Source organism: Plutella xylostella, chromosome 4, assembly GCF_932276165.1.
Source record: "Plutella xylostella chromosome 4, ilPluXylo3.1, whole genome shotgun sequence".
Lineage (NCBI taxonomy): Eukaryota > Metazoa > Arthropoda > Insecta > Lepidoptera > Plutellidae > Plutella > Plutella xylostella.
The window spans coordinates 2,990,016-3,012,456 of record NC_063984.1 but is presented as its reverse complement, the minus strand read 5'-3'; the positions used below and the strand labels follow the sequence as shown (position 1 = coordinate 3,012,456).

The 22,441-nt window shown below is 39.7% G+C and overlaps 4 protein-coding genes across 7 annotated transcripts in view; 2 read left to right on the top strand and 2 right to left on the bottom strand.

Annotated features, from left to right (window-relative positions):
- Nucleotides 1–11,788, bottom strand: part of LOC105391576 (villin-like protein quail) — a 35,901-nt gene extending 24,113 nt beyond the window's left edge. The window contains exons 1-2 of one of the 2 annotated variants that reach the window (XM_048630979.1): nt 11,440–11,788; nt 3,106–3,189 (exon numbers count right to left, since the gene is read on the bottom strand). In XM_048630979.1, coding sequence (XP_048486936.1) covers nt 3,106–3,189; nt 11,440–11,454 — 99 coding nt within the window. In that variant the 5' untranslated portion in view covers nt 11,455–11,788. Of the gene's footprint in view, nt 1–3,105; nt 3,190–4,895; nt 5,190–11,439 lie in introns of those variants that run through there. The other variant, XM_048630974.1, reaches the window with a different exon arrangement.
- Nucleotides 11,789–12,785: 997 nt separating this feature from the next.
- On the top strand, nt 12,786–13,408 carry LOC125490895. Its single transcript, XM_048631331.1, has one exon. It carries the CDS (start codon nt 12,864–12,866, stop codon nt 13,332–13,334), a length of 471 nt encoding a protein of 156 aa, XP_048487288.1. The 5' UTR covers nt 12,786–12,863; the 3' UTR covers nt 13,335–13,408.
- LOC105386912 (elongation factor Ts, mitochondrial) lies at nt 13,405–15,662 on the bottom strand. 3 transcript variants are annotated; one of them, XM_038121292.2, is made up of 5 exons: nt 15,455–15,662; nt 15,149–15,188; nt 14,569–14,718; nt 14,191–14,442; nt 13,405–14,056 (listed from the first exon to the last, which is right to left on the bottom strand). In XM_038121292.2, exons 2-5 carry the CDS (start codon nt 15,176–15,178, stop codon nt 13,532–13,534), a joined length of 957 nt encoding a protein of 318 aa, XP_037977220.2. In that variant the 5' UTR covers nt 15,179–15,188; nt 15,455–15,662; the 3' UTR covers nt 13,405–13,531. The 3 variants fall into 3 exon arrangements, with proteins under 3 accessions (XP_037977220.2, XP_037977221.2, XP_011555866.2); XM_038121293.2 differs by lacking the exon at nt 15,149–15,188 and having other exon boundaries at nt 15,455–15,661; XM_011557564.3 differs by lacking the exons at nt 15,149–15,188; nt 15,455–15,662 and adding an exon at nt 14,836–14,996.
- A 601-nt stretch (nt 15,663–16,263) lies between these two features.
- Nucleotides 16,264–22,441, top strand: part of LOC105386945 (dynein axonemal heavy chain 7) — a 79,111-nt gene continuing 72,933 nt past the window's right edge. Inside the window, exons 1-12 of the mRNA XM_048627705.1 lie at nt 16,264–16,497; nt 16,657–16,864; nt 17,067–17,202; nt 19,434–19,600; nt 19,790–19,943; nt 20,141–20,290; nt 20,529–20,720; nt 20,917–21,045; nt 21,264–21,511; nt 21,587–21,808; nt 22,072–22,153; nt 22,276–22,400. Of these exons, the coding sequence (XP_048483662.1) occupies nt 16,278–16,497; nt 16,657–16,864; nt 17,067–17,202; nt 19,434–19,600; nt 19,790–19,943; nt 20,141–20,290; nt 20,529–20,720; nt 20,917–21,045; nt 21,264–21,511; nt 21,587–21,808; nt 22,072–22,153; nt 22,276–22,400 (2,033 nt within the window). The 5' untranslated portion in view covers nt 16,264–16,277. The remainder of the gene's footprint in view (nt 16,498–16,656; nt 16,865–17,066; nt 17,203–19,433; nt 19,601–19,789; nt 19,944–20,140; nt 20,291–20,528; nt 20,721–20,916; nt 21,046–21,263; nt 21,512–21,586; nt 21,809–22,071; nt 22,154–22,275; nt 22,401–22,441) is intronic.

Below are 22,441 nucleotides of genomic sequence, written 5' to 3'. Positions count from 1 at the left end.
TTCAATGGCATTATGAACGGCCAGTGGATTTCAAACAGAACGGTAAAATTGGCACACAAGAAATGGGGCATTCTTCTATAAGTTGTTACCACGACCAACACCCCAGCCATTGGAACCGATACCACAACTATCCGGAATCCACTGGCAACGCTATCTATCATTGGCAGACACATTAGTCCAGCAGCGGAAAATGCAGAAAGTACAGCGATGTTCTGCTTCAGTGACGCCTCTTCAACGAGGCAAAGATTCCCTGTCCCCCTTGCAGAAATGACTACTCCTGTCTTTGGCCAAATACTTACCTACGAAAGCACGTTTCAACAGCATCCTAAATATTCCAGTTGAATCCTCAACAAAGTTATTGAAATCCCGTTCGTCGAGGCATCCATCTTTGTATCCTGAAAAAGCAACCCCCAATATTTGATTCGGTCATAATTACAATGGCTAGCCTCAATGACTCTTTTAGCCGCACTGAAAGTCTCTGGGTGGGGTTTCAGCAATAATGAAAACCATCTGTCTCTGGTCCTACATCCTTGAAAGGACCGGCGGGGAAAGGGCCTACTTTTCCGGCGGGGAATTTATGTTTTCCCAGGCCGACAATACAATCCGCCACGATTCCTCCTCCTCATCAGTTGATACCGAATATGGAAAAGACCGGCTTTAGCGCTTGGATTCGCTACTTTATATAAATTTAAGAAAATGCTCGTTTCTGACCATGAATGCTTCATGGGCCTGTCCCACTGATCCTGGCTTGTTCCGGACAAACAAAATCGCCCTTTCTGTGACTTATCTGAAGGTACTACATTGGGGCCACTTAATCTCCCTGAAAGCTGTAAATTTAAAATTTGTGTTCACTATGTGCATGTGTGTTTAATCCTTTGTTTTTAGTGTTTAACAAAAATGCATTAACTTGTGTTTTTAATAAATAAATGGTTGATTATTAGGATAAGATATCATTTAAAATATGCATTAATCTGATTAATTAATTTAATGCACTTTTCAGTTAAGAAACCTTGAGCAAAAGTGATGTGTCACACATTAAAAGAGACCAGAGGATCGGTACTATTACATGAAGTAATCAAATAAATAAAAAATAATAAGATTTAATCATAATTCCATTTTTAAACCATTTTAAATTGGTGGTCAGTTACTGGCATCGAGTGTGGTCAGTTACTAGATTTTAGTGGTCAGTTACTGGGAAAATCACTACTTTTTGTTTGCAAAAATATATAAAAAAATGAGTAACTTCTACATGTTTGCTATTTACTCAGGAATGTAGCTCTGTTATTCTAGTTTCTAAAACAAAAATCGGATTTAATAAGCGATAAGAATTGAGCCCGCTACAGATAAATTAGTGGAACAACTCCCTTAAGGTGGTCAGTTACTGGGTGTTTTGCCCTACTTTAAATTTATTATTTAAGTAAAACTGGAGCGTTGCTGGATATCGGTATGGCAGAGCTCCAGTTTAAGATATTGTTGCTTACCTACGAGTATATACGAGTAGGTATGGTCCAATCTATCTTATCAACTTTCTCTTGCGGGAAAATCAATTTCGCTGCATGGCATAGAATAGATGATACGAACAGTCGGACACGCTGTTTTTATATATATGAAATACTCATATAAATAACGACGATACAAAATGTGAAGTAAAATGAACCGCCACACACACACTAGCAATCCCCTCCCCTAGTTAGTGTTTATTCTTATTTTTTTTCATTGGGAACGGAGGCTCATCTAAGTTTCTACAGCACATACCTAAGTATCCTGTAATTTTCGAAGACATATCTATATAAAATTATCACTATCATCAGCCCGTAGGCTGCTAGAGCTGGACATAAGTCTCTCTTGAGAAGCGCCAACACTCTGTCCTCAGCGTTCCTCATCAAACCACTAGGCCCCAGCTACCTGAGGTCGTTGGTCCATAGTTTTACTCGGATAGACAAGTCCTATACCTAGGTATGTCAAAACTGGCTATTTAAAAATTGTGATGCTTGTTAAATTTCGTGGGAGGCTGCAGACATTTCATGAGAGGCTGACCGATAACCTTTGCAATAATTTCCCACAGATATAAAATGTGAGATATAAAGTCTGCCGGTCTTTTTGTTTGCTTATAGTGGTATTCTCACGAATATCTGGCGCAACCATTATTTTGACAGAGGCTTATGTATTGTATACAGTACCTATACAGTAGATAGGAAGGCGCGTAGACGGTAGAGGATACAACCCAAACCCGAATCTTTTCAGCATTTTTCAGTCCTCGAAGTGTACGCTAATAGTACCTAACATAAGTTTTGTTTAGTTGATGAAGCCAGTGTTAAAAAGTGTCCAACGTTTTTCCTGCGATCTGGCAGTTTTCCGGAAAACTTTCAATAGACTCCCTATAAAGCTCCCCTTCCAACAGAAATAAAATGCACTGTAGCTTCCACTTTGAACGCAAAGAGCAAAGAGATTCGAATTAGTTCCAATGGTAAAGTTATACAAGCTTCTCGTGCAATATGTGCGTGACCAAACTCTAATGTTAGTCTAAATTATGTCTTTCTTTTTAACATTACAATCTGAATGGCAAAGGTGACTAGTAAAAATTATAATTTGCTCTCGTGTAGGTTGCTACACTTACTTACAAAGGCCTTTGAGTTATTGTCCGCTGTTTGTGAAAGTTAACAAAAACTAAGATACCAATATTAGATAGGTTCGTAATAGGCCCCTACATGACGGATTATGTATGTATGTACATAATGCAGGTATTTTTGTGATCTTCATTATCATAAACACACACGTCGTCGTCCACGTACTTTCATATTCATAATATACATATAAGTACTTATCGAACAATATTCAGAGTAGCTATGCTAATGAAAAATAATTATCTAAGTTAACTTTAAAAGTTTAAGTAAGTACATGTTAATTTTGTTATTTGTAATAAGTAATTAATGAGTAGTAGATAACTACCACAGCTTTTGTAACAAACATATACATTCTGCATTGTAAATTAACGGCCAAAACAAATGGCAGTTAGAGAAAATTCTAGTGAAGTCCACAACAGTTTACCCTCTAGTGTCGGTGGGTAGGCAAGTTCAGACATCGGGTAGGCAAGGTAGTACTCACGGTGATCTTCCACACGAGGAAGGCGGTGTGGTCGCGCGGCACGGTGCGGAACGCCGCGTCCACTGCGCGCGCGCCCTCTTCATCCTGAGGACCAGGCAGGTTACAACAGATTAGTAGGATGGTCAATGGTCTATTCTATTCTATTCTCTGTGGGGGTGTCAGTACCTGACCCTGGCTCTCTCGAATGGAACCTTTGTGCATATCCCCAAGGTCTAAACTGCCTTCCTAAGCTTGGAGCATTTCCCACCACGCTGGTCCACTGCGGGTTGGTGGGTTCACATATCTAGATGTGCTAAATCTAGATATGCAGGTTTCCTCACGATATTTTCCTTCACCGTAAGAGCGATGGTATACATTGTACTTAAATTGAGAAAATAACTCATTGGTACATGTCAGCGCCGGGATTCGAACCCGCATCTCTGGCGTGAGAAGCGGGCGCTTACCCGACTGAGCTACCACCGCTCCTTCAATGGTCAATGGTCATGTATGTACTTGTGACTGTGTGCCAAAAGTGCCATAACATTCGTAGTGTTTTGTTGTACTGAATTTGGATCGAACCCTTGAAAGTTCTACAAGTCGTTCATAATGACAGCCTCAGTCACCCCCTTTCGGCCTACTACATATTAGAGCGAGAATCCATTGCAATTATTACATACCTATATTGCTATCCTGTGATGTTACATTTGTTTATTTGCATTTAAGTAGTCTAGACTTGATAAACCCCCAAATAGCCTTAATAAGTTAATTAGAGACAACAGTTTCCCACGTCTATAAACCTTCACAAGAAAAGTACCTACCTAGGTACTTTAATTGCGGAACTCACATTCTCTCTGTATCATTGATAAAGATCTAATCTGATACTATATACCATTGTCTAACAGTATTTATAAAAATAATGCCACCTACTAAAATTAAGAAGATAATAAAACACGCGATGTCCGACTTTTATACAGAGTGGAAAGATCAGGTGGGCCCTGGAAGGAACTACCTACCTTAAATCTTCAAGTTACTTAAAAAAACATGGCTTTATTTAAAAAAAACCCACTCAAAGGCTACTGCTGGACTTAGGTCTTTCCCAAGAAGCGCCACAACCCTCATGTCATGTGCCTTCATCATCTAACCACTGCTGGCTATTTCAGGTGGTCACCTATGTGTATTTAGAATTTAGTAGGAGTACAAACGTGAATCGGTCAAGAGAGGGTGCGTCAAACGGGTGTGGTCATAGTTCAGGCCATCAATCAGCCAGCCAGTATTAATGATGTCCTACTATCTACTACTGAATGGGTTCTAGGTCACCAAGTCAGGGTGCGCCCTGGACAATAGGGTTTTAGGTTTGGCTAATCAACATTGCGGCTATCTATAGATTGATCTGTTTTGTAATTTATCTACTTACGTTCGATGACGGTATCTTATTGTGAATAAAGTATTTTTTTTTCTGATGGACTAGACCCTTCATCCTCAATGAATAAGAGTTCATACATTCGGTTTTTGTTTGCACGTTAAAGTGCAAGGCATATAAACTTCAATAAAAGACGGTAAAGTAACGTATACAGGTTTACCTCAAGTACAGTACAGTAGATGCCTATGTATTAAAAGTAATTTTAAAAATCTATCTCTAATTTACTAAATGTCCTGAAATCTTGCTGAATTTCTTCAATCACGACAACCCTTAGATATCAAGCACATCATCCACCTTTACCCATGCACCAAACACCACAACACTTTCAGAACAACATCCAAACTTTCCACTTTTCCTTTCACTTTTCAGTTGAACACATGAAAATATTTACTTGCTCGCCTCCTATCTCGAGGATGTGCATAGTGCGCGGTCGGTGGTCGTGTGCGGACTGGCGGCCGGCGCCGGCTGCGCAGCGCCCACTGCACGCCGCGGCCCACCGACTACGCAAAAACTAAATTGTTTCACGCTTTTTGACTCTCACATTTAATAAAACCGAGAGAGGAATAAATTAATTCCCGCGAAAGTCCGTCTGGGGACGCCGATTGATAGGCCACTATCGTGTTTTCATCGTATTGGCACTCAGTGTAACGTCTCAATTAGTGGCACTAATTATTGACGTTATTTATTTACTGCCGCGTCTAGACCCGCTAGAGCTAGGAGTGACGTCACGAACGTCGACGAGTGTTGCTTACTGTTGTGTACTTCTGTTTTTAAAAATAAAACGACAAAGTTCTAAGTCACAAAAAGTTTATTAAAAGTTATATCGGGTTACATATATGTGCATTAAATGTTATCCCAATTATCAGTGCCGTATTAACGTCAATATTAGTGTTACTAAAAGTGCCTAAAGGATATATTGTGGACATTAATTGTGGGTACCTCTTAGTTCCTAAAAGTGTGTTTACCTCATAATTGCAAAATTTAAAATTGAAAAATCATTAACAGCGCCATCTAGGGATCCCGATAGCACAACGGACGCTAGTGACATCTATTGCAATCATAGTGTACTTGCTATCTCGGTGGTAAACTAATTACTCTCACGATAATGACCAAGTGCGGTGGCTGTAAGAAATATATAGCTCGGGCGGATATCGCTAAGTGTGCGAAATGCACTAAATGCGGTACCGTGTACCACCCATTCTGCCTCAAGGGAGGCGAGGAAGGCACCCCCAACTGGGTGTGCCCGGGATGTGTATCCGGGAACCCGCCGCCCGCGCCCATCGTCGATGCACCCGTTGCTGAAGGGATGGATTCCCTGGAGCTGCCTGAACCGGTTGTGTCCGATGGCCGCCACAACTCCACTGCAAATGACACCACGGAAGAATTTAAAGTGGAGCTCGGGCTGGAGATCCGCCTGTTCCGCGAGGAGCTGAGCGCCGTGCGGGAGGAGCTCCGCCTGTTCCGGGCCGAGGTCAAGGACCTCAAAAGCTCATTCGCCGCTACAGACGAACGGCTCAGCACCCTGGACTCTAGGGTGGATGTACTGGAGAAGCGGGTGATGGAAGGTTCGGGCTCCCGACTGGAGGCTGTCATCGCTGAGCTACGATTAGAGCTCAACGAAAAGGACCAGGAGCTGCTGGGCAATGACGTGGAGGTCAGCAACCTCCCGGAGGAGAACGGGGAGAATGCCACCCATATGATCATGGCGGTGGCTACCAAGCTGGGTGTCACGCTCCGAGAGAGCGACATAGTCAGCGCGGAGCGTGTGGGAGCGAGGCGCCGGGCGCCGGGCGAGGGGGGGGACGCGGGTGCGGGGGCGGCGGGCCGGCCGCGACCGCTGGTGGTGCGCTTCACGCGGCGCGCCGTCAAGGACGAGCTCACGGCCGCAGCCCGCGTGCGCCGCGGAGCCACCTCGGCCGACCTCAGCCAGTCCTCTGCGCCGCGCCCCTTCTACGTCAACGAGAGGCTCACCAAATACAACCGCCAACTATACTACCAAACGCGGGAAGTAGGGCGACGTCTGTCCTGGAGGTTTCTCTGGACCAAGAAGGGTCGCATATACGCCCGCCAGGGACAGGACACACCTCGACACTGGATACGGTCAGCTGATGACATTAGTCGTGTATTTGGAGTCGCGTCATAAACCGCTCGTTGACCATATTAGCTGTCCCCTAATGATACTATTTTGCCTGTTTGTGTCTCTGTTATGTGTTATTTGTACTACGTGCCTATTTTGTTTTGTACTGTATGTGAATCTTGTTTGTTATTGTTGTACCACTTGTACCCCAGTCACTGCTCTGATTGAGTTGCTGCCCAGACGTCAAACTGTGCCCCAGTTCTCTAATACAGTACTATTTTATCCTGGCATTATAATGTTTATTTCGCTAGATACAACACTAATTATTACCACTCCCACGCTCGAACGCAAAGTTACACCTTATTATTATTATAAAAGTCCCCACGCACACTTCATACATATTACAAACATATCATATATATATACATTATATTATATTATCTTATACACACTATCTACATTTCTATATTATGTACAGAATGACCGGTAAAAACAAGTCATTATTAGTTGGGCTCTTTAACGCGGGATCATTGGGCACAGGCCATGATGAACTCATAGCCACTGTACTGCGCTATGATGTCGACATTATGGCTATCAACGAAACTTGGCTCAGGGAAGGGGAAATAAACCGCGCGCCCGTCATACCCGGCTACAAACTACGCCACACGCCGAGACCCCCAGGTAAGCGCATGCGAGGTGGAGGCGTAGGTATGTATGTGAAAACGGGTCTTAAGGTAAGATTTCGCACACATCCCGCCGCGGCCGGTGTCGAACAAATGTGGTTAAGTTGTACCGTTAACACAATAAAACTGCTTATCGGAACAGCATACAGACCGCCGTGGCAAGATTGTAGTATATTCTTTGATGCATTAACAGACAGTATAACATCCTTCACAAATTACGATCAGCTGATTGTGCTTGGTGACTTTAATATTAATCTTCTACCTAATAGTACTGACTACAAAAGGCGTCATTTTGATGATTTTGTACAAACGGTTGATTTAAAACAGTACGTAACCGACCCTACGCATTTCACTAGCAGTAGCGAAACTTTGATAGATGTCGTTTGCTCAGACTTGGATATTAAGAGTTTAAATGTCGATTACATACCTACTTTAGGACATCATGCATTCATAACAGTAGAACTGAATGTTAAAAAACCAAAACCGTTGCCCCAATGGATTACATACCGGCCATTAAAAAATATTATTTTGGAACAATTTAACTTCGACCTAAATTCAATTAATTGGGAACATATAAAAAGTTTTACTGATGTCAATAAAATGGTAGCTACATTTACTGATTACATGATAAAATTATTTGATCTACATGCTCCCGAGCGCACTGTCCGTGTGAAGGCCGCCGACTACCCGTGGATCACTGATAACGTGAAGTACATGATGAGTTTGAGAGACGCAGCCCATAAACGGTTCCGTATCACTAACTCCGCTTCAGATAACAATTATTATAAGGACCTGAAACATTTAGTAAATGCAGCTTTACACAATGAAAAGCGAGCATATTTTCAGTCCAACATAAATAACAATATCAAAAACTCGGCAAAATTATGGCAGAATCTTAAAAATACTGTTCTTCGTAAACACAAAAATGACTGCCTACCTGATAGCTTTAGTGATCCAGACATAATTAATAAACACTTCCTTGACATTCCAGGTAATAATAACATCAATTTATCAGATATAATTTATTATGAATCTCACAGACATGGCACATACAAATTCAATATTACCCCTATCAACGAACTAATGGTTGGAAAAATTATCAACAAACTTAAATCTAATGCACTCGGATGTGACGGCATATCATTGGCTATGATTATGCTGACGCTACCGCGAACCTTAGATATTATCACTTTTATAATCAACTACTCTATTCAAACTTCTACATTTCCGGATCCGTGGAAAATTGCCCTGGTCAGTCCTATACCTAAAGTACCTACTCCGAGTCAATACAAAGACCTACGTCCGATTAGCTTGCTATCATGTATGTCAAAGATCCTGGAAAAAGCAGTATATAACCAAATGTCACACTACCTGGAGGTAAATGGAATTCTGCCTGATGTACAGTCCGGTTTTCGTCGTGGCCGCAGCACCTCTACTGCCCTAATTGACGTTGTAGATAATATACTGGCCTCCGCGGACAAGGGTATGTCCACCATTCTCACTTTGTTGGATTTTTCCCGCGCTTTTGACACTATCAATGTTCCGCTACTAATCGCAAAGTTGACATACTACGGTTTCGACGCTAATACAGTCAAATGGTTTTACAGCTACCTAGATCAACGCTCTCAAATAGTTAAACTGAGGAAATGCGATGGCAATACAGTTGCTTCTGCTGAGTATCCAGTATCCAGAGGAGTCCCGCAAGGATCCACTTTAGGACCACTGTTATTTATCCTTTACGCTAGCGATATCACCAACGAGATTGTAAATTGCAAATACCACATCTATGCTGATGACCTACAATTATATCTATCAGGACCCCCATCTGACGTTAACAATACTTGTGATCTTATAAACGATGACTTGGATCGTATTTCAACTTGGTCGAACAAAAATTTTTTAAAGCTAAACCCTGACAAATCAAAATATATTGTAATCGGCACAAGGAAACAAGTTCAAACTACTAATAACAATAACCCTAATATAAAAATAGCAGGAGTAGATATTGAACAGGTAACCGAAGCTCGTAACCTAGGCCTAACATTCGACAATTATTTACGGTTTGAAAAACACGTAACTGAAATGGTCAAAAACTGCTTCTTCAGACTTAAGACACTTTATAAAATTAGACGTTACATTGATGTTAATCTGCGAATACAGTTATGTGAGTCGCTTGTTCTTTCCAAATTAAATTATGCCGACACTGTATATGGCCCATGCCTTTTAAGAAAAACTGATAAACTACTGCAAAGGGTACAAAACGCCTGTATTAGATTTTGTATGGACATCCCCCCCCGCTCCCATGTTACCCCTTATCTCAACTCTTGCGGGCTACTGAAGGTAGCCGCCAGACAGCGGCTGCACCTTGCTGCGCTTCTGTTTGGAGTTATAAAGTACAAATCACCCCAGTACCTATTCAACAAACTTGCATGGTCACGCGACTATCACTCAATTAATACTAGGGCGTCCACTTATCTGATGGTCACACCGAAGCACAAAACCGCTCTGTTTCGCCACTCGTTCCGTTATGCAGCCAGCTTCATATGGAACACGCTGAGACCACCCCTTCGTGACCTGAAATCAATTACCACTTTTAAGTATCGGTACAGAATGATCCTACTTGAAGAACAACGAAAAGGGCCATATGAAGTTATACCTACTTCATAAGTATTCACGCACAGCAAGGCTCGGTGTTCCGTGGCTGTGACTCGGCTCCAGACTGCTTAGCTGCAGGCTGCACGAGGTGGATGGACCATCACCTGAGCATCATAACATCTGGTTTTTCTGGATTTCTTTTTCTGTTGGTCTGCTGCTTAAATTGCCCCTGAAAAAACATTAAATATTTAATTCTATTTTATTTTCTATATTAATATAAAATATTGTTATAATATAATGATTTCTACTATAATTATATGACCACACTGCTCACACCTATATTGTATTGTTTACACCTACTATTACATCTTATTATTCCTATCTTCGTCATTACATATAACGTCATTCATATACCTACTTTTAATTTCTGTGTATTGACTTTATTGCACCACAATAATAAATAATACAATTTAACTTACCTCTTTTTTGGGTCGACGCTGCCTTAATATCATAATGAAACGAACTTTAGGCATTTATGTTTCACTAGTATCCACCTATCCACTGGTGTTTAATGTTAGTTGTTGCGTGTTGCTAGCTGTTCGTGGGGTGCTCGGTATCCGGGCGTATGTGCGCGGGCGCCGCCTCGTCCCGTTATCTACGCACGGTTGGCGGGATGACGCGGGCACACTGAACGGGTCACGCCCGGATACTGAAAAAAATATTTTATGCCTCTGCAGGCTGTGGGTGCCGTTTCATATTGGCTTATACCTACCTACATAATAATATAATGTATTCGCGGTATCCGGACCGGCTACCTACTTACGTACTTTTATGTAACTCTTATTATATTATGTTATGCATTTATATTGTACCTATTCTATTATTTATGGTTTATTTATAAACTTAGTATTATGCGTCTTATTATTTATAAATATGTATTCTTACTTAATGTACCTACTTACTTATATCTACTTATACACCAACCTAGCTTACTCAAATATACACACATTCCACACATACACACACACACACACACACAACACAACACAACCCATCCTAATTAATATAAGTACCTCGCGTTCGTGACTGAGGTCACAACTCTCAGGGCCAGCTGAAAACCAGCGCTGTGGCCTCCTGGGCACAGCACACGCTGAGCTGGTGCCTTTTTGATGCTCTGGACAGCAACCGTGCTTGTTTGTATTATTTTCTGTTTTTTTTTTTTCTTTTCATATAAATTATTTGTAGTATTTCTTTTTCTTTTTGTTTCTGTTTTTTATTGTTCAGTGTGTCAAATAAATGTTTCTTTCTTTCTTTCTTTCTTTCTTTCTAGTTTGAAACACATTTCACGCCGATTTTAAATTGCTGCTGCCGAGAACATTGCAGCACGAGCGATATTAACAAATACCTACCCGAGCTGTTTGTTTTTACTGCATCTACTTAAGTAGGTATACCGGCTTATTAGACGACCACACACAATCAATAAACACTCGATTTATCACCGTTAACACAGTTGAGCAGTGATTAATTAACCGCAGCTTCGGGATTTATTGCTGAAACCAATCTGGAGCAACTGTCACCACCTGATATGTTTCCATTGCAGGCGAAGATCGCGATGTCCACTTTCTTATTCTAGAATGTAACAATGTTCGATAACTCCGATAATTGTATTCGGCAGATAACAATCAGATGTTGTTCGCGCGTGGTTCCGTGCTGAGCGGCCAGCATCCACTGCCGGGATGATGCCGACGTCTACTGGCGCTGGACACTCGGCCAGCGCAGGAACCACGCTCCAGTGACTCCTTTGTGACATTTACACATTAGTCACAACATGTCCAAATTCACTTTCGATGTGAGGTTTATTTGTATCGGATTGCTTCTATGTTAATTTGCATGGGTTGTGTTGTGTGCCCATGAGGAAATCAGTGTGCATTGTGTATCTATTAGTAGGTTAGTTGCTATTGATTATGGCCCATACCGCTTCGAGGTACTTAGAAGTACTTTTGATAGGTACGTTAATAAAATTAAAACGTTATTTCGTTAGTTAGTTATTTCTCAGTAGGTGATCCATATTTACCATTCACGGTCTAGGTATACCGCGTAGCTATGCTATGCCAACACCCTGTAATTTTCATGGCATACTTACTATGACTTGGTAGGAGGGCCACCTTTACGAAACGCTACACGCTAAACGTATTTAAAATTGTATTTAAATCAAATTTTAAATACAGATACAGTTGATCGTATTATATTGTACCGTCCCGGTTTCATGTCCCGTTATTGCAGCAACAATAAATAACTCCAACAATGGTTACCAGTAGAAATGGATGTGTTTACGGGACAATTGATTAGTCACGGTCGAGTAGCCCCATGCCTGATGCGACCTTGCTCAACGCAAAAACACCTATAGATCCGAATGAACCACTGGGTGGTTCCATTGGGTACACCCGAGTTCGCGTTGTTCTGTAAGGACATTATAGTGTCGGTAACATAAACATGCGGCTAGCCTTCTCGTTAGAGATCTGTAATACTTACTTATGTAACTTATGTTCCTTGGGCTTGTATTGGTCAGTCGGATTAGCGTCGGTTGCGACTGCCCAGGGCGTGCCAGGGCTTATGATCGAAGGCCCAGGGTGATAACTACTATACGTATGCATAAATTATCCAGTCTAGTATTTGTTTTCATACCTACGCGATCAGTAGAGGCAGTCAAGCAATCAAGATCGAGAACAAATTCGTTCATTGAAGTGAGTCACTCCGGCTCACCAGCCCGAGCCCGCCGAAAATGCACGCTTCGCTAGCTTTATAGCAAAAACTCTTCGTGAAAAAACGAGATGAGCAAGAAGGAGGGCGATGCAAAGAGTCCTATGCAATGAGATCCTCATTCTCTCAATGACGTAAAATTATTTGCAAACAAAGATGACGTCTCGTGTCACTTTGAAAACACTTTGAGCTTTACATTGATATTATTTGTTTATTTACTAAATCAAATTAAATTATTAAAATTATGTATACAGATGACTATTCGGATAAGGAGAGCGAGTACGAGGACAGGAGTCCAGAGGAGAGTCCGAGCATCACCAAGAAGTGTGTGTCGACAGCGGAGCTGGCGGCGGCGGGGGCGGGGGCGCGGCCGCTGCGGGCCACGCAGTCGCTGACCGCCACCGAGGAGCTGCGGCTGTGCGGGACCCTGCAGCGGATCAACCTGTGCAACCGCGTGTCACATCTACCCACCAGGCCAGCCCCTGTGTGTCCCTGCGGCTGCCTGCTGCGCCGCGCCGCGCCCGCGCCCTTCCGCACCCGCGAGCAGACCACGCTGGCCCTACACGTGGTCCCCCCCGAGGCGCTCACCCACCACGGCTACAGCTACCAGCCCAGCCAAATAGCCATGTTCTGGAAGAAGGACTGCAGGTCCTTCCTATGGAAGGGAAAAGCCAAAATGAAGAATATCATCCACGCCGACTCACATAAAAAGTAACTAGAAATGCAGGGGGTTTTATAAAATAGGAGTATGTTAAATAAACAGGAATTAAATTAAATAGATAGTAAATATTTAACTAGATTTATTTCTTAAATGCAATTAAAAATTACAGTATGACTTGGCTACACTCAACAAAACCAATCACAAAAATTCATAACAATGTAGGTATTCTATACCAAACATAATAAAAATATCTACTGCAACGTTTGCACTGTGTCCAGAGGTTGCTTTTCTACACCGGGCATGTTTTCTTCGACGGCTTCGCCGCACGAGAACCTCACGTAGTCCAGAACTTCCGCTTTGTGTTCTTTAAGTACTTCCTGCACAGTGAAGGAGGGGTCGAGCAGGTACTCCTGGTAGATGAGGCAGGTTTCGTCGTCGGAGTTTTTGGCTGGTTTGTCTGTTTCGGGGTCGCCTATTTTGGCCGGGGCGCAGCCTACGATGTGTTGGCAGATTTGTTTGCCGATGTCTTCCGCGTCGTCGGGTTGTCTGTAGGCGAGCAGGGCTCCGTACTTTCCGGCGGAGTAGTCTTTGGGCGCGGCGGGCGCGGGGTGCGTGTAGCCGGCCACGCGCACGCCCGCCTCGTTGGCGCGCCAGCACTCCGCGCGACGCAGAACGGCGTTTTCGCCCACTGTGCCGATGAACAGAGCCAGGACCTCAGATAGCTTCTTACCGCCATCTAGTGTCAGGTTGGCCAATTGCTCACTGTCTAGCTCCATCTGCAAATATCCGAGAGTAGTTATTATTCATTTATCTTTATGATAGTATCAGTTAGGTATGTCATAATTACTCTTGTTATCATTGTTTATTGTCAGAGGTGATAATCATGGGAATCTTTAACAAACTAACATACCTTCGTGACAGGTCCTTTAGCCTTCATGTTGTTGTGGGCAAACTTGTAACATGCATTAGCTGCATCTTCAATCATTTGCTGAAACTTGTCATTTTTGGCGACAAAGTCAGTTTCACAGTTGAGCTCGACCAGGGCTCCGTGGGACTGGTCAAACTTTACAGCAACTAGGCCCTGCAGGGCTGTGCGACCCGCCAGCTTGGTGGCTTTGGCCCAGCCCATGGCTTGGGCTTGCTCATTCAACCATGTTTCAGCCTGAAAGCAAGGTATTTCATTATGAGAAATTGATTAAATCAAGTATATTTTGTAGCAAGTAATCTTGAAGTTGTGGATCACTGTTGTTTACAAAGTTATAGTTTATAGTTTAATAAACTGCAATACCTTATCAGAATCATTGTTATGCATTTCCAAGGCCTTCTTGCAATTAGCAATGGTGTAGCCGGTCTTCTTCCTGAGCTTAGCTAACAGGGAGCTCTCAGCCGCTCTGCAGATCGGCCCAGTATGTAGACCCCTTACTAGTTGGAATATCATCTGTAAAATTAACATATTGTAAAAACTAATATTTAACTAGGAATGCATAGATTAGTGTGAAAGGATACAGTAAAATGTTGATATATTATAGTTAGAAAAATAAAACTAAGTACTCACACACAATTTTCATGAATTAAAAATATAAAATGTTCACAATTATACAACCAAACACACAACACACTATGAATTAGCTTAGAGCAGAATGATGTCATTATATTGCAGGTAGGAAATCAAGGCCAAACAAGCAACTCTACTAACTTGTAGCTATACAAGTACACAATACAGCCCACATAGCATGGGCCAAAAGATATTTTATGACAAGATAAAAGTTTTTTTATTGCGCCGCCTTTTGAGCGTCGTGCTAGGTGGGCTGGCCAGGAATGAAATGTTAGTACAGGAGATAATTATGTAAAAATACTAGAAATTATACCTTGGAAAAAACTGTGACTCTTTGCTTCATAGGCTTTTTTCTAATAGGAATATAAATCATTAATAACAATTTATTTATTGTATTTTAAGGTTATGTTATTGTTCAGACAAACGCAAAAATCAAAGGTTATGTATCATAGTAACGAAAACATAGATAGTTGCCAAGGAAATAACAGAACATGAGAGTTTTTGCTACTGTGACAGTGTCGTTAAATAATATTGTTTAATTTTTATGTAATAGTGCAGAGTTATGTAAAGTATTAGATTAAATACCGTAAATGTAATTTAATGCACATAGGGGTCTTACCTTCACTGAGTATATTTCAAGTAAGTAAACGGTTCCCTTAACGTGAAATATAATATTAAAGCACTGTAATGATAGCAAATGAAGACTTTAAAAAGATACAGGGAAGGCAATTTTAAAGTTTTTAACACATTTTACAAGACTTTATTGGAATTACACAAGAAAAATCGGATAGGTACCCAGAAATTGAAGAAACGTCAAACGTCAAAGTAAAATTTGACATATCTTTTCGTCTGTAATTTTGTGACATTTTGAGATATCACAGATGCGTCACAAAATGACACTTTCTCACCATAGAGCCATTATGTCTGCTCCACACTTTGAGATTTTATAAGTAGTGGAAAACTATTTGTCTTTTTACTTCTCTAAAGCTGCGTACAGACCGGGCAAACGAACGCTAACGAACGGGTTTCGTTGACCTTCGTTGCTGCAATCTGCCCCGTATTATGAATGATACATATACATCGTTGGTCCGGTCTGTACGTAGCTTAACGAGAAGGTTGAAATAAAATAAAAAATGCATAAAATAATATGTTTTAGTGAAATAGTAATTTGTGGTGTAGCTACTTTTCAGCATGCCTAACAAGCACCATTATTGATTTAGGTTACAGTATAAAACATCCACGATATATGTTCTTTAGTAAAATGTAGAAACGTTGCATTTATATTTTTATGTAGATAAAATGTAGGTAGGTACTTCAAAGCTGAACTTTAAAAAAAAACTTAACGACACATACCTACATCTTATTGTAGTACTTAATGAATGCTACATTTCTTCATAAAAAATGATCTATTCACATCCGCAGGCACAGCACATTCAGGAAATATGCAGCGTAATAACAAACCAACGAGGAAAAAAAGTCAACCATGTCCATCATCATCAGATATAAAATTACCCAAAATTGCAAAAATTACGATGCCAGAAGACTTTAAAATTAAAACTCAACCATTATTTTCTTTACCACAAGAAGTCCTCAAGCTACCTCCACCACCATCAAAGCGAACTTTAGCACAAGCAAAAGTAGCTCCTAAGAAAAGATCTTCTGGTAAGCTTGGTTTATGGATAATATTATGTAGGATATTGGAGTAGACCGCTATCAAGGTACTTACTTTAACGTCACTTTTCAACTTACTCATGTTCTTATCATATTAATCTTTATTCCAAAACGTAATCAAATTATATTTTTCCTTCTTTTTTATTTCAGTTATGCAAACTTATACAGCTATGCGGAAAGCAAGGGAAGAATTCAGAACAAAACTAATGAATTTGATCTGCCAACCTGCAGCTGAGGGTGATACGGTTGATGATATTCCTAACACTGAAGAAAAAAATATGCTGCGCTATTACTATTACCTACGTTATGGTATTGATACAATTCACGTCGCGCCATTAGATAATAAAATAATACTGAGGTATGTATACAGGCGGATGTTGTATTAAACTACCGTCTTAGATCTCACATACGTGCTACAATGTATGTGACCTGTGGCTATGTCCTGTACGCCTATCGTCCAACTACCAACGGGACTGGAGAACAAATAAAATTTCACCCCAAGGCATACTGAAAAGTGAAATATTTTATTCAGAATCGAAATCATTATTCTATTATTTCAGGGTCCATAATCTGATATCATTAAAGTTGAAAAAATGGAAAGAAACATTGTTGAATTGCACAGATGAAATGAGGGAAGATTTTATGATGAGCATGAAAAAAGCGATTGTCGATTTTGTCCTCAAAGATCCTAATACGGTATGTGTTTGCCTACCTATTACCTGCCTTTACCTATTGTATATAATGTAACTACAATCCATGCAAACGTTGACGCTATTGCCAAATAGTTCCATTTTGTAATCCGCCTAGACATTTTCTATCATGAAGTATTTTAAAAGTTATCCGACTAGGTAAAGCAAGAAAAAAATAATAAGAAATCTTGAAAAAAAAAAATTTCCTACTCATTGAAACATGGTTGTTTACGTGCATTTTTTTTATCATGGAGAGTAGTTTTTTTTGCTATACTGTGTATAAGTGAAACTGCCCCCGTATTATGTAACTCCGAGTCGGGTTGGTTGGTATAAAATGGCTGACAACTTAGAGCATTATTAATTAATAACTTTTTACTGACTTATCTGATTTCACAAACGTTTATGTTGAATGTAAGGATATATTGTTAGGCTTCTTGCATATTTCTTTCACTAAGATTTTTGGTGTTTTCGGTTAATAAGTTTTTTTTTTTTTATAATGTTTATTCATATATTTTTTCTTAATTGGTATTACAATTTAGGTCTGCCAAACTGCGCAGCAGTTTGATGGCGGACATAGCACTCTCTTAATACAATAAAATAGGCAATTATTAATACTTTAGGTACTTACATATCTATGTTTATATAAGGTGAGGTACACATTATCATATCTGATCTGAACAACAGTAAGTCAGAGAACACAATGATGCAGTAATAATTTTGACTTTGAAACAGTGAAGACGGTAAGTAGGTAGATAACCGGACTTGACATCGTAAGTTAACTTAATATCAGGTAAGTAATATTATCGACAAATTAATCTAGTACTTTTAGGTATATATAATTATAACAGAAACAAAAAATAAAAAATGTTTAAATGGGTACAGCCTGCAGTCAAAATTGACTCTTAGTTCTAAGTTGATACCAATTATCACCGGTTGCTAACTATCAAAAAGTTACAAAATACGGGGGCTGAACTAATGAACTTTATAATATTTGGTCTCGTTCGACAAGAGTGAGAAGGTACAGTGAAACTATAAAGTCCTGAAATTAAATGAGGGCACTGCTATCTTTCATGTAGCAACCCTATATAGCGAAACATAACTGACTTTGATACTTGAAATTTTGCCTGTTAACTTCCTACCTATTTATGTATTTTAAAAACAACTTACCATCCACAAAAAAGCTCTTATACAAGCTAGAAGGTGTTAATATGAAGGCTAATAGACCAATAAATATTTATTTGGATAAATAACGTTATTACAACTGTATAAAAAAACTGGATCTGTTGACGAAGGGCACACATAGTAAAGACATCAATTTCTCTTTTTGGACGGCCAGTTCTGATTCTTCCAGGAGTTAAAAATATTCCATATTTTGCCCTCTTTGGCACGCTGGTCCGATATAACTATAAAATAAAATAAAAAAATCTTTTTGAGTTACACAATGCCCCCAAATTCACACAATGTGAATTTAGTAAGTAAACAAAAAATATATCTTCAAGTATCAAAATGTTAAGGTTTGACTCAACTGAAACCAGATGAAACCTACAATCAGTGGTATGTAAACAATGTTCGACTTGGGCTCTAAACCTAGGTTTATCGATAAATGAAGCGTTGGGACTAATAAAAAATGAGTAATTACAATTTGTACAATGCTACATACCCGTCATAGACGCTGTACGAGCGTAAACATGCTCCAAATTCGACAAAATGTGTCCAGCTTGATGTTCCGCTAAACATTGTATTAAAACTCGATAAATAACTTCACTAGCTTAACTACGAATATCTTTCTTCATCTTCCTAATTGCAACCAAGCGTAAATTGTTTCTTTTATCTAGATTATCCTTATAATTACTAAGAAAATTCAAAAAAACAGCCAACCGCCTATTGACATAAAAATTTTTTATGACTTTTATGTTTCTTTTCTAATGGTGCCAGGCTCCTGAAAATTTTAGTTCCTCAAACATTAATTTCAGGACTTTATAGTTTCACTGTAGCATTAATTTTTTTTGAAACACGTACGTGTTTGTTGTGTCCCTCAGAATAATATCTCTTGCTTTGCTCGACTTTTCACAGGTTAATTTAAGTGGTAAGTGACAGTGACAAGTGGCAACTGAACTGACAAGAAAATTGATAAACGGAAGAATGTTTCCGTTTCCGAAAAAACAAAAATAAATAAACAAAACAACATCTAAAAGTTTAAAATTAAGTTTTAGTTCAGTTTAACTCTTTTATCTTTAGGAAGAATCATTGGAAGAGGAAGATACTCCTCTAAAACAAGAGTTGTCGTTGAAAGATGATGCTTGGAGACACCGGTATGTGGTGGCGCGGCGTTTTCTGGAGAGGAACCTGCACAGCATCAACCCTTGCATTGCTCAAGTGCTGCAGATATGGTGGAAGCAATTCAAGTATGATTTGACCTACTATGTACAGATTATATATACAAAGTAGCCTCAGTTTCAAAAGTGGTAAAAATGTGTTATACAAACTTTTGTTTTGTATAACTCACAAACAATCTTTTGATAAGTACTTCATAAACGTTTTCTACTCATGAAGCTAACCATACAATAGCAATATACATAAAACTTGTTTTTTAGTGACTTGAGATTGATAAGCATGAAGGACATCATGACGACTCATGCTGCATATGAGCTGACTGACTTCACGTTTGTCTGCAAGAGACACATCGAGGCGGCCGGCAATGTGCTCACTATGCAGTGGATACCCACACTACAGGCTGTTTTCCTACAGGTATAATTAAAAAAAACTTTTATAGAAAAACATATATACAGGGTGTCCAAAAAGTCAATATTATTGTGATATTTGGCAGCATCTGGTTATGAGATCAGAGTAAATACATCAGAAACTTCTAAGTAAGTATATATACTAATAGGTTCTAACCTGTATGAATTTCAGGCTTTTTTAAATATTATATCTACTGTTTCCAGGGTCATAAAAAGAAAATGATTCCTGAGCCTAAGCAAGCCTCTAAAATGAAACACTTTTACAACTGCCTTGCCAGCATCATGACTTTCAATCTGCAGACTTTGTGTCTTAAATCCATGGCAGAGTTTACAGAATACATTTTGGATGTTGGGGTAAGATGGAGTACTAATGACTTCTTATACCTATATTTTATTTTTATATAAAATTCAGACATGTCCTTTTTTATGACACCAAGTTTACCCTTACCACCACCCTAACAAGGAGAAGGACTCCTACTCATTAGGCTGGTGGTAAAGGAGCAATTCAAAAGTCAAATAACCTTTGACATGACTTTCTACATTGCAATACAAAATTCTTGAGTAATTTACATCTCAATCATTTTTTTTACAGGGCATGAACCAAGGGTTCATAGTCAATGTAGTGTTTGCAAATGAGACAATAGAATTTGAGCCATCATTCAAACAGTTTAAGGACCAGATTTGTTTGCTGTATGAGTTCCTGAAAGATGCTTGCAGGCAGACACCGCGGCTGGAAACCATCCTGTATCAAGACTTTGTAGCACCCAGCAGGACATTGTTGCGGGTTGGTATAATAAAAATGTTATTTTTTACCTTCTAATATTATACTTAAATTAATTTTTATGAAATTTGGTAGGTATTTGTGTAGAGAGCTGAAACCCTGGATAAACACATAGGCTAGAAAAAACATGAATGATACAATGTTGTAGCAAAAGCTTATTTTTTAAAATAAAATTTCGTTATAATTACATTTGTTACAGCCAATAATAGATCATGACCTAGTGGATGACTACAAAAAGCAGCTGGCTGACCTCATCAGTGAGCAGAGGATCGGCCCCGAGCTCCGGCTGCAGGACTTTGATGAATATGTCTGTCTACTAAATGGACAGGTAATGTATCAGACAGAGTCAAAATAAACTGGATTTTTATTGTATTTTTTTATGAGTACTTAGGTAATTTTTTATTAAATCTATAAAACTACTAAATATATTATTATGATCAACCCACTATAGCTTCTCTGTGGCGTACGCCTTAAAGGCGCAACAAGCAGTAAAATGACAACGGAGTTTATATTTACCAACTAATTATCATGCAATGTCTTTTCTAGTCCCTGGAGGAAGTAGAAGGATTCATAAAAAGTGACCCAGAGAAGACATTCGAAGAATACTGCCAAGAGGCAGTGAAATATGTGGACTTAACGAGAGAGATACCATCAAACCTCGAAGGTACGGTCGTGATTGGCATGTTCCAAATGCATCGCGGCGACCTGATTGGTACGCTCCGTTCAGCAGCCTCGCGATTGGCCAATCTATTGTTGAGGAGGATGACTGAAGATTACCAGAATACGATAAAGGCGTAAGTGCTTTTCTTTGTGATAAACCAGCTAAATTAACTTTGTTGAAGAGTTATTTAAAAAGTATATTTTTGCAGCATATACGACGAGTATGCAGCAATAGCAAATACTCTTTTGACGCCGCCAGCGGATACCGCAGCCCTTATGGAGCTTATTATCTATTGCAAGAAGGTCGAAGATGTCTTACTGGAAGAGATGGAAGGGAAACTGCGTGACGTGCTCAGATATATCATTTTCCTGGCTGACTACACCATCTTCACGCCTTTGGAGATGAAAGCTAATAATCAGACCTTCCATTGGTAAGTATAAGGGCGCGTTCCCACCATGTCGTGACTATCAGTTTATCGTTGGACGATATACAATGCGACTATCGTCTCTATTTTTGTAAAAACAAGAATCAAAGTCCGTGCAAAAATGTCGTCTCCATTTAAACATAATTATAAGTCACGATACTATCTGTCGTCACGACATGGTGGGAATGCGCCCTAAGGTGCCATGATTGATGTAATTTAAAAGGTAAGTACTGTCACTCGATGCTAACTGAGTTGTGTTTTGTTTGCAGGTACTCTCGAATGCCGGGTGTTATTGAAGAATGTAAAGTAGTTTGTGAACAAAAGAGACTAGAATACCAGGAACTATTGAAGGTATAGTAATATATCCATTAAATTAATAGAACTTTTTTAAACGGCTAGAAGGTATACTTATTTTTTTTATTTTCATCATATTGGTTTCTTATTAGGTACTTATGTTATTTTCTTTGTCATAGATCCGTATAGCCAAGTTTATAGAAGAACTAGACCTTATGGAGGAGCAGGTGAACGAACTGCAGTACTGGGGCGATATCAACGAGCTGCCCAAATACGTCTCTCGCGCACGTCGACTGGATGAAAAGTAAGCCTTATTTCCTTAGTTAGTTTTAGGGGTAATTATTT